The sequence below is a fragment of the Heterocephalus glaber genome, unplaced genomic scaffold (genome assembly GCF_053883595.1).
Source record: "Heterocephalus glaber isolate CG9 unplaced genomic scaffold, H.glaber_assembly_v1.0 deba00000281, whole genome shotgun sequence".
Taxonomy (NCBI): domain Eukaryota; kingdom Metazoa; phylum Chordata; class Mammalia; order Rodentia; family Bathyergidae; genus Heterocephalus; species Heterocephalus glaber.
The window spans coordinates 9,294,980-9,306,335 of NW_028258139.1; the positions used below are offsets into that span (position 1 = coordinate 9,294,980).

The 11,356-nt window shown below is 50.2% G+C and overlaps 1 protein-coding gene across 5 annotated transcripts in view; it reads left to right on the forward strand.

Moving 5' to 3' along the window:
* The window catches only part of Bid (BH3 interacting domain death agonist), a 33,475-nt gene extending 22,501 nt beyond the window's left edge, over window positions 1–10,974 (forward strand). For 3 of the 5 annotated variants that reach the window (XM_004837594.4, XM_004837595.4, XM_004837596.4), the window contains exons 3-6: window positions 3,869–4,085; window positions 7,670–7,806; window positions 8,718–8,930; window positions 10,216–10,974. In XM_004837594.4, coding sequence (XP_004837651.1) covers window positions 3,869–4,085; window positions 7,670–7,806; window positions 8,718–8,930; window positions 10,216–10,227 — 579 coding nt within the window. In that variant the 3' untranslated portion in view covers window positions 10,228–10,974. The remainder of the gene's footprint in view (window positions 1–3,868; window positions 4,086–7,669; window positions 7,807–8,717; window positions 8,931–10,215) is intronic. The other 2 variants (XM_087182375.1, XM_087182383.1) reach the window with 1 other exon arrangement.
* Window positions 10,975–11,356: the final 382 nt, after the last annotated feature.

Here is an 11,356-nt window from a genome sequence, read left to right on the forward strand (position 1 = left end):
CCAGGCAGGGTCTCGGGGTAGGGTGTGGAGTCACCTTCCAGCAGGATGGCAGGGCTTGGCTTTTAGCCTGGAAGCTGGAGGGGAGGACATGTGGGTTTGGGGGATGCCGGTCACCTGAGCAGCAGAGAGGTGAGGAGCTCCCACTCGCTCCCGTCACAGAGAGCGGCATCCAACCAGTGCCGAGGGTCCCCCCCCCAGCTATTTCCATGACCTCGTTCTTTAGGGCCGTGCCACTCGGAAGCAGCACTGCCACATCCTCCTCGCAGAGCGGCTGGGGATAAGGAGCACCCTTTCCCTCAGGTGGCCCAGCCTCTTGGTTGGCACGACTGCTCCCCTCAACTTCAGGGCGAGAAAGCAGAGACCCCAAGGTTAGGCAGCTGGCCCAGGTCCCACAGAGCTGGCTTTCCGCTGCACCGTGAGCAGATTTCTCTGGCGTTTTTTCACCATCAGAGCTGTCATCCTACGCTGGGCACAGCAAGGTGGCACACACCTGTGGTCCCAGACTCAGGAGGCCGAGGCAAGACCATCACAAGTTCAGGGCCAGCCTAGGCTACATAGCGAGACCCTGTCTCAAAACAAAACAAAAATGCAGTTTTCATCATGTCGTAGATATTTATGACTTTCTTTTATTTTTATATTTATATTTCTTATTTTTTCTACAATTTTAATAAAGGTTTGTAAAATACGTATAACATAAGAGTCACCGTTTTGACCTGGAGGTGCGGCTCAGTGGTAGAGCACTTGCCTAGCATGTGTGAGGCCCGGGTTCCAGCCTCAGCACTGCCCCACCCTGCCAAGAAAGAAAAGAATAGAAAAGAGTTACCATTTAACCACTTCTGTTTTTTTTTTGGTACCGGGGATTGAACTCGGGTCCTTGCGCTTTCGAGGCAGGTAGCGGAACCAACTGAGCTAAATCTCCAGCCCCATTTAACCACTTTTAAGTACACAGTTCAAGGGCTTTAAATGCATCCGTGTGGTCAAAGGCATAGCCATCACCACATCTCTCAGAGCTTTTCATCTGCCTCAGCTGAAACTGTCCCCATTAGACCCTGACTCCTGTCCCCTGCCACACGGCAGTGCCACTCCACTTCCTGTCTCCATGGAGTTGCCTGGTGGGACCTCATGTAAGTCAGTATTTGTTATTCTGTGGCTGGCTTATTTCACTCAGCATAATGTTCTCAAGGTTCATCCACGCTATAGCTCGCTCACTTGCTCTCTCTTTCTCTCTCCTTTACTATTTGGAAAAACAGAGTGAGATTGTTTTGGGTGCTGTCTTGGCCAGGTTTGGGCACCAACATGACTTACTCCAGTTTATTAAACACCTTGGAAAACAACCACATTGGGTGGTTTCCATCTTTTTTTCTGCATTGGAATTGATTTTATATTATGAAAATTATTGTTGCCTCTTTCATACCAATTTTGTAATATATCCAGCAAGATTTCCTGTCTTGCTTGTATCTCTCAACGTATTTTCCCCTGTGATCTAAAAAGACAAATATGTGCCTGCCTGGCAAATGCAAGGTCCTGAGTTCAATCCCTGGTACCAAAGGGGGGGGGGAAGTTCTGCCTAAAAAGACAAGTAACTATCAAATCTTTTTTCTGAGGCATTCACTTTAACTTTTTATCACTAGAAGATCAAATAAGGGCATAGGTCCACACTCAGCCTCTGGCAAGCTCGCTTTGCTCTTGGAATAAAATACTCTCCATGGGCTGGGGATTTAGCTCAGTGGTTCCACCGCCTGCCTCGCAAACAGAGGGTCCCGAGTTCTGTCCCCGGTACCAAAAAAAACCACTCTGTATCTCCAGGGCCACTTCCGGTTGTGTGGTCCATGCCGTCCATGCAGGTTTGTGGGCTCTGCTTTCCCATTGACTCCTACTGAACCCTTCTGGACCTTTCCTCCTCTCTCATTGGCATCCTTCTCTCTTTCCTTCCAGCCACATCTGTTCTTTTTATTTTATGTGGAAAAGAAAGATCCCTGAACTGGTGTTGGATAACCGCATCCAGCCCAGCTGGCGGCACTTGCAGCTCCGCACCCCGACTTTGGAAAGCTGCCTGCCAACCCTGCACTGGAAGGAAGTTCTGGGGCAGAGACCTAGGGGCGCTGGAGGGAAGTACCTCCAACGGTGTGGCTTTAAGCAACAGGGATTTACTGCCTTATGGTTGGGGCCTGGGGCCTGACATCAGGGCGCCAGCCTGAGGCTCTGCAGGAGGTCTGTTCCCTGCCTCTCTCCTTCGGGCTTGGTGCTTCCTGGCCAGGAGATGTGTCACGCTTGTTTCAGCCTCTGTCTTCTCACGGCATTGCCCTAGGTGTCCCTGTGTGTAAATCTCCCTCTCCTCTTACACAGATGCCAGTCGTGGAATCTAGGACTTGTTCTAATGAAGTTAAGGTTCTTAACTTGATTACATTTGCAAAGACCCTTTTCAAAGAAGATCCCATTTCTGGGTGCTTGGGGTTAGGACTTGAGTGTTTCTTTTTGGGGGTGCACAACTCAACCCCTAACACTGCCCCCATCCTCCTCCCTTCTCTTCTGACCAGGCTGTGTCCAGGGGCGGGAATGAGTATGTTTGAGTTGTTCAGCTGTGCCTGTGTCTTATGCAAGAATTGCAATGATTGGATACAGTAGAACTTTTACATACTTTTTCCTTTTTGGTTAATTTTGAGGAAGTAAAGGCTGAAGAGCAATATACATACCATTTTATTCTCTTTTACCTATTTATATATGTTTTGTACACATATGCTAAGCACAGGTTCTACCACCGAGCTACATCCCCAGTATTTTGTCTGGTTAAAACAATTTCCCTTGTAAAAGTAGTCCTCTGAAAGTTTTTTGGTTTCTCTAGTGTAAATTATTTATTTATTTTTTGGTACCGGGGATCAAACTCAGGACCTTGCGATTGTGAGGCAGGCGCCAGAACCACTGAGCTAAATCCCCGGCCCTCTAGTGTAAATTATTAAAGACTTAAAAGACGAAAGGACCTTTTCCCTACAGGTTCATCTTTCTCGATTTCTCTTACAGCCCCATGTGAATATTTGGCATTTGTCTGGGTGGATCTTAGAAACCCTAGTCTTCCAAGCCCTGTATTTCCTCTTTCACTCTAGAGCTGCAATTGCTCTGGGCACTCAGAGATGCTGCTGCTCCCAGTACTCACTTTGCCCATCATCCAGCTCCAAACATGGTCAAGGCACCAGAAATGTTCCACCTGGTCCCACAACTTCTGCCCAGAACTGAGCTGTGGCTGCAGGTGCTACTTACGGAGATGCAGATGGAGATGGAGACTGACATCCACAGGCAGAGGCCAAGCAGGAGCCACCCTGATGGCTCTCTGTGGGGTTTTGATTAAGGGCACACCCACCAGAAGTAGGCCCAGCTAGCCCAGAGGCAGATGTTGACCTATGGTCACCCTCCCCAGAACTTACTGAGACTCTTCTGTTTGCCCAGTATCATCCTGGGCCCATCACAAGGAGGTGACGGAAAAGAAAGAACCATTAAGTGCTAGAAGCACAGCAGACAAAGGATCTTGGCAAAAAGCATGTAAATGCAAGGATGGCATTTAAGGGATGATATTTGCTTGACTTCCCTGGACCAGCCTGTGGACCTGCTTAACCTATGGAAGCTCACCCCAGCCACGTGTTTTCAGGAGTTCAAGCAAATCGTCTCCTGCAGAATTAGAGCTTCCACTGGCACTGCTTTAAGCTGGTGCCGCAGCCCAGTCTCTGCCCACTGAGCTCTCTTCCAGGGCTCTGGTGTCCATGGGATTGTCCTGCTCTTTTGGACCAGTGAGGTTCTTTCAGGCCAGCTCAGCTGCAGGGAGGGCACGTGCCGACCCAGGTTCCCAGCAGCCTCCCTGACTTCCGTTTCATCCTAGGTTGGCAATGGCGCAGGCTTCAGGGACGAGAGCATCACAAACCTGCTGGTGTATTCCTTCCTCCACACCCGCAACAACTCTAATTTCCACCCAGAGCTGGAGGCACTGGGCCAGGAACTCCCTGTTGGAGTTTGCCTGGAGGCAGACCACGATGATGAACTGCAGACGGATGGTAATCGGGGCAGCCGCCTCCTCTACGGGGGAAGGAGAGAGGGAGGTAGGCACCGGGAGCGCCTCCTTAGCCCCAGATCTGGTCCTTGCTGCCTGTCACCAGTAAGGTACAGACCCTACGGGCTGGACGGGACCTCTGGGCTCATCTCCACCCCGAAGTTTCAGGGGACTGTATGTGTCCTCGTCCTGGGGTTGTTTGTTCTGTACTTGACTGCTTCCTGTGGTGCACCCTCATTATCTGCCTGTTTGGGATGACTTGGAAAGTTCTTCCCTCCTGAGCCACAGTGTTCCTTCAGGTGTTAGTCCTGATTATCTATGCCAATACAGAATAGTGTTTTTACCAGATTTCTCAATACTCTGTACAAAGACTAGAAACCATTGATTTGGATTATATAACTCAAAGGAATCTCCAACTTGGGTTTATGTAACACAGAGTGACCTAGGGAGCTTTAAAAGGTAGTGAGTACTGGGTCCCACATCTGAGCATTCTGATTTGGTGAGTCTGGGCATTGCTGGCAAGGTCCCACGGGCAACTTTTAACACAGCCCCATGCCACCTTGTGCAGCCCTAGGTGAACTCCCAGGCCTGTGAGGCCCAGATTTTTTTTTTTTTTTTTGGTACTGAGGATTGAACTTGGGACCTTGCACTTTCGAGGCACGTGGTGGCACCACTGAGCTAAATCCCTGGCCCTCCAGGTTTTTCATAGTAATTTTTGTATCCTGTATAGAATCTTACTTTTTTATTTTTATATATGTTCTGATCTGTGAGTACCTATACTACAACTAGACATTGACGTATTCTGCACCTCATTTCTAGATGAGGACACTAGATGACTGGCCCCAAATCCAACTGCTGTTTGGATTCCTCCAAAGCTACACCAAGTATAATTTTCACCAAGAGGTGGGGCCTGGGCTTAGGCTGGGCCTCTTCTGGAGCTGGCTCCGTTGCTTTGGGTCGGAGTGTGGCAGAACACGTGGTGAGAGGTGTGCCAGATAAAGCGGCTCACCTCTCGGCAGCCAGGAAGCAGGGAGAGATGGAAAGAGCTGGGGAGGAAGGGGGCGGGGCGGGCACAGGGTGCAGTCACCAAGGTCACACCCCAGGACCAGTTCTTCAGCCAGGCTCCACCTCCTGTTCTTATCACCTCCTGATAGTGCTGTCAAATTATGAATCCATCAGTGGGTTAATCCACTGCTGAAGTTAGAGCCCTCTTGCTGCACTTACCTTCCAGAAGCCCCACCTCTGAACCCACGAACACCCAGGAAAGGTACAGTGGAGAGTTAAGTTTGTCTAGAATGTGGGAAGGCAGTTGAAGAAGTTCAGTCAAAGGGAATTGGAGCTTAGGTTGCATCATAAACCATAGCAATGAGGAACTTTTGTTTAGCCCTATTCTAGCTGTTACAGTCAGCATATTTTCTGGGGAAGACTCCCTAGGAGATTCTGACCCTGGTTGGAATCACTGCCCTCAACGCCCACAGTGACTCAGGGACCTGGCCTCAGGCCTTCCCGCCTCACCAGCCAGCCCTGGTCCCGTGGCCTGAAGGCCAGCTGCCCGAATCTCCTGCACAGAGGCTGCACTGCCCTCTGGTGGCCATGGGGAGACCAACAGCTGGTCCCGCCTTCGGCCCAGTGAATGAGGATGTTCCCCAGTACTCTCCACTATCTTGGTGTACCAAAGACTTTCTCTGCCTTCGAATTCAGCCAGTATATCCTTTCCCTGGTCCCCTTTAGAGACTTGGGGCAGGCACGGGCAGGGAGGCTTTGTTGTCAGGAACTGCTGCAGCAGACTGTGGCCAGAGTCCTCCCCTGTGTGTTTCTCGCTCTGTCTCTACACTGGTCTCCGTCAAAGGCAGACTTTGTCTTTAGGCTGCAGAACCTGTCTTGACTTGACCCCTTAGCATTTGTGCAAGTGATTACGGGGCTGTACACTTAACCTTCCCAGCCCTCTGGTAGAAATTGGGATGTAAACTAAATACCTGCTGAGTCTTGGGCACAAGAGGAAGAACAGAGGCTCTGGCTGCCTGGGCACAGATGAATCCACTGTGATTGCTGATGTCCCTGAGCTGGTGACTGAAGGGAAGGGAGGACATGGGTGTGAGTCACTGGAGTAAGATGGGAAGGCTTTGGCAGATGAGGGGTGCACAGGGCGGTACCAAGGGAGCTGTGAAGAAGAGGGGTCCTTGTTGCTCTGTAGGGAATCAGGAAAAGCTTTCTGGCCGCAGTGCAGTCGAGCTGGGCCTTGGAGGGTAGTACAGTATTGTTCTCTGGAAAGAGAGAATGGCTGTCACGTCAGCACACCCAAGGATAGGAAGGCCCGGGGCCTGGGAAAGGTACAGTGGATAGTTGAGTTTGGCTAGAATGTGCAAAGGCAGTTGAAGAAGACAAGTCAAAGGGAATTGGAGCTTAGGGCATGACTTGTCACTTAAGCAGAAGTGATGTAGTATCCAGCGGTGAGTGTCAGGGTGCAGCCCTGTGGCAGGGCACTTGCCTGAGGCCTAGGTTCCATCCCCAGCATAGCAACAAACCAAAAACAAAACCCACTAAAACTGCAGTGCACTGCTGGGCATGGTGGTGCACGCCTATAATCCCTGCACTGGGGGCAGGGGGTGCTGGCTGAGGCAGGAGAATCTCTAGGAGTTCAAGGCCAGCCTGGGCTACACAGTGAGTTCAAGGCCAGCCTGAACTACATACTGAGACCCTGTCTCAAACAAACAAAATTAAAAAGTTGCAGTGAAACGAGACACCCAGAGCACAGGATTTAAGGAGGTCCTCAATCCCAAGTAATCACTCTTTTTCCTGCCTCCTGAAGTTGGCCTGGCAGGCTTCAAACTTGGGATCCTTCTCCCTCACCCTCCCGAGCAGCTGGGATTGCAAGTGTGCACCATTGTGCCTTGGCTCCATGGATTAAGTGCTGACAGCAAGCCAAAGAGATTAAAGAGTTTAGGAAGGTTATACTCAGGTGGGGGTGTCAGGCAGCAGAAATAGGTAAAATATATAGCAAGTGTCAAGAAAAAAAAAGGGAGAAAAGACTGAGTAGAGGAGGTGAGCCAGGGGCAGGTGGGTGGCACGCAGGCAGCCCACGGGGAGGGACAGAGGGTAAATGGGAGTCCTAGTGAGCGAGGTGGCGCAGAGCACACAGGGCCCGGTGGGTGCTGGAGAAGCCTGGGGAGAGGAGTGCGCTCCGCCACTACCCCCATGAGGAGGTTGGGAGGATGCTGCCGGCCTCGGCGTGGCAGAGGTAGGACTCGGCAGCCACCTTCCTCTTTGCTGAAGGCTCGGGAGCCCAGCACCTGTGAGGTGCTGCCACATAAACTTGGCAGCCGTGAAGGCCACTGCCGTGCTTGTCCCCAGGACTCCCAGGCCACAGCGCCGCAGACCCACTCTTCTCTGTGGCTGCCGAGACTGTTCAGGGAGAGGCCCACATGTCCAGGCTGCACACTCAGGCCTTTCCCTGCAACCCCACACGGCAGCCTCAGGCTCGGAGAGCACAGCTGGGGCAGGCTGTGGAGCTGGTCTTGCTCCAGAGTGGGAGCCATGTCTGATTCTAGGGTGGGCTGGGGTGGAATAAGGGTGTTGAACAGGGCCATTTTCTGAATCTTCTTGGTCTTTGCTGCCCTCTGCCTGAATATTCAGATTCTGAAAATCAAGAAATAATTCACAGTATTGCCTGGCATCTCGCGGAAATCGGGGATGAGTTGGACCGGAGCATCCAGCCTGGACTGGTGAACCAGCTGGCCATGCATTTCAGGAACCCAGGCCTGTCGGAGGAGGTCAGTGATGGGTAGGACTCTCTGGTTGCTTGGGAAGGCCGAGGACTTTCTCCTCTGTCAGTTGAGCCAGCAAAGCCTGTCCTCTGTCTCTCCTCAGCAGACCAGCGCCCTGTGAGCTGAGCCCTTCCTGACTCTCCCTCTGGAGCCTTGACCAGAGGACTGGAAAGGAGAGCATGGAGTTAGTTGAGATTTAGGAAACCTGTACCATAGTTGGGGTCCAGAGCTTAAGGATAAAAGCCTCCAGAAAGACTAACCAAGTGTATCTGACTCTTCCAGAGTCAGTTCTGGGGAGTCAGAGAAGCCAGTAGAGAACTTTTAAGTCACCCATGTGTGCCTGGAAAAGTGACAGTCTAGCCTGCCACACTTCCTGGCTTCATGGGTCAGTACACAGATAGCAACCACACCTGTACCACCTGCTTGGTAGCGTGGGGGAGCCAGAGACCAGTCCATGGCTCGGTGCCCTCCTCAGAGAAGCACAGTGGGAGACCCTTCCTGCTGGGGTAATTCTGCCTGTGAGTCGTTGAGCTTGAAGGTCCTTTCAGGTCCTGTGGTCTGGGGTCTGCCTCTATTTGAGGGGTCACAGGAGCCTTTTAGCTAGGTGCACCAATAAGATGGGCCGAAGACATCTGAATAGTTAGCTAATTCTTTAGGTGCCTTAGGGGCAGGGGATGACTTAGGCTCCTTTTATTCCATTAAATAGCTGGTATGCATTTGCTGAGCGAGTGTCCCCTCCTGGCAGTGGTCTCCTCTTCCTGTGGCATCTCAGAACTGAACTGTCTGTCGTGCTGTCCACCCAGTACCCTTCGCTACGGAATCAGTACTTCCCTCTGCAGTGCTTCTTCGTGCTTATCACCGGGGCCTTTCTCTCAAGAGGAAGGGATTAGTAAACTGCCTGTCCTTACCCCGTGCAGGGCAGAAGGCACTACCTGGCTGCTACTGTGGAGGAGGTGATGCAGACCTATGCTACAGACATGGAGCAGGAGAAGGCTAAGCTGATTACGGCCATGCTGCTGGTCAGAAAGGTGGCTGATCACACACCATCCTTGCTCCGTGACATCTTTCACACAACAGTGAACTTTATTAACCAGAACCTGCTCACCTATATGAGGGACTTAATCAGAAATGTAAGTACCAGTGACGCCAGCACCTTGCTATTTCATGGGGTCCCTCAGCCTCTGCCTCCTGGCCATACCATCTCCTCTATGGTGTAGAAACCCAGCAGGGCTCTCTGCTGTGGCCTCTCTTAGCCTTCTGCCTGGACCATCAGACCACAAGGAAGCCTGCTGTGAAGACACAGTCTTGTAATGCAGTCGTAACACATGGCAAAGTGGCTGCTGGCTGAGTGTCCCAGGGCTGCTCTCAAAAGCCTCACCTTGTCACAAACATTAAGTGTAATTTAAATTTCTTACTGCCAGATGTGGTGATGTGCACCTGTGATCCTAACTAACACTCTAGGAGGCTGACGCAGGAGGATCCCAAGTTTGAGCCCAGCCTAGGCAATTTAGTGACTCACTGTGACCCTGTCTCAAAAAATAAAAAATATAAAAAGGGCCGAAGATGTAGTTCAGTGGTAAAGTGCTCTGGGGTTCAATCTCTAGTACTGGGGAAGAAAAATCCTTAACAAGGATCACAAGGAGAGACCAAAGGAATAATCAAAAAGCAGGAAGCCTATCTGAGCTCTCCCATAATCGCTTAATCAGGGAGTACAGCTGCCCTTTGTGTGCCGAGTCTCAGTCTTCATGGCACTGCCCAAGAAGAGCCAGCCAGCCTTCAAGTCCCAGGGTGCCTCAGTGTCATGGGCCCTAAAGGAAGGTGAGTGTGTGCACCTTATCTGCCAATTCCAAAGTATCAGTGAGTGAGATTTTTATAAGTCAGAACCATTACTGGGGCATCCATAACTTTTAAAGAAAATAGTATCTGCCCCTTTTAAGTTACTGATCGGCCCTAAAGCATTCCCTCTGTGTCATCCTTCAGTTATACAGGCATCTACAAATACGAAGGTGAATATAAATCTTAAATCGGGGGTTAACCAAGCTGAACTGTTGGAAGGAGGTCAGCCCGAGAAAATTCCTAGACAGCTTTCACCAACCACCATTTCCAAGAGGAGCAAGGGCAGGGTGTCCCAGCAGTCTGTACTCACGCGTCATCAGACACTGGTGGGCTCAGAGGGTCTGGGTCCCTCCAAACTCTGCGAGGGCCCTGGACACCTTCGGTGAATGAGTCCTCCGCAGCCAGAACCCCGTTTTCACAGCTGCCTCATGTAGCAAAAGGGAGGGTGCAGGCTGTGGACAGGGTGTGTTCTGCACTAGCCCCAGCTTCACTGCTGTTGCTTGTGGCACTGGTGTTGGTAAGCATGGAATCTGGTTTGTGAATTCGGCTGGCTTAATCTGCTTTTCTTCTCTTGCTTAGGAGATGAACTGAACAGATGGCTCTGCAGAAGCACAACTGGCTAAAACTTGACATGGTGACAGCAAGAAGGTACTACAGCCATGAAAACAGATGCCTCACCCTGACAGGCACTGGACAGTCACCTTTTCTCCCTGTCCTCAGGATATTTTAAGCTGATTACTTCCTGAGAAGCATCTGCATTGATGTAGTTGAATAAAATAATGAAATCTTGGTGATATTTAACAGGTTTCATGTCACCTCCTACATCTGTACCTTGTGCCTTATCTTATTTCATCTGTACAGGTTCTCACTTGAAAATTAAATTGAAAAGCAGACTGTAATGCAGAAGAAAAGAAACACACTTAAGTTTTTTATTGTTAAAAAAAAGTTGCTGTTTATTAAAGTACAACCTTGGGACATGGTCTTAACAGCAGGCAGTTTGAGGACAGCAAGGCGAGGTGTGGAGGGAGAATGCACACATCCCTTACAAGGGAGGAATTTCCCTCAAAACGAACCATCTAAATACGAAAGCGAATCGTGCTGTGTAAAACCAGATGCCAGAGTTCTGGACTAAGGTGCTGTTTTTAAACTATAAGAAACTCCAACCTCAATATGTAGGTGTGTAACTTTTTCAGCTTGGTCCTTTTGCTTCAAGGGCCATAGGCATTTAAATGTTGTGACTGGTGATGTAAAGGCTCATGTCAATGACTTTCCAAAATCAGGTACTTAAATATGTTTTTTCTTTCTAATAAATGAAAGCTTTAACAAAAAAACCTGTAAGCTGATGGTGTGCTTGAAGTTCTTCTTTGTTATATTAACAGCCTTATATCTGCAGTTTTCCATCAGCCCTCTCCATGCTTGGAAGCTGCATCTGAAGAGAACAGGCTTCAAGGATGAAAGTGCTGTTAAACTTATAGGGCGAGGGATTTAGCTCAGTGGTTTCCCCACCTGCTGCTCAAGCGCAAGGACCCAAGTTCAATCCCCAGTACCAAAAGAAAAAAAAAAAACAACCTTCTAATGCAGCAGCTAACATCCCTTTCCTAGGGACACAGTCAAAACCCAAGGACGGACCCAGCTCATTTAGGAAAGGCCAGAATAACCAAAGGCAAAGCTTTGGTTCAGAAATAGTGCAGCACTGGCCTGTGGCTCCCACCTGGAAGCC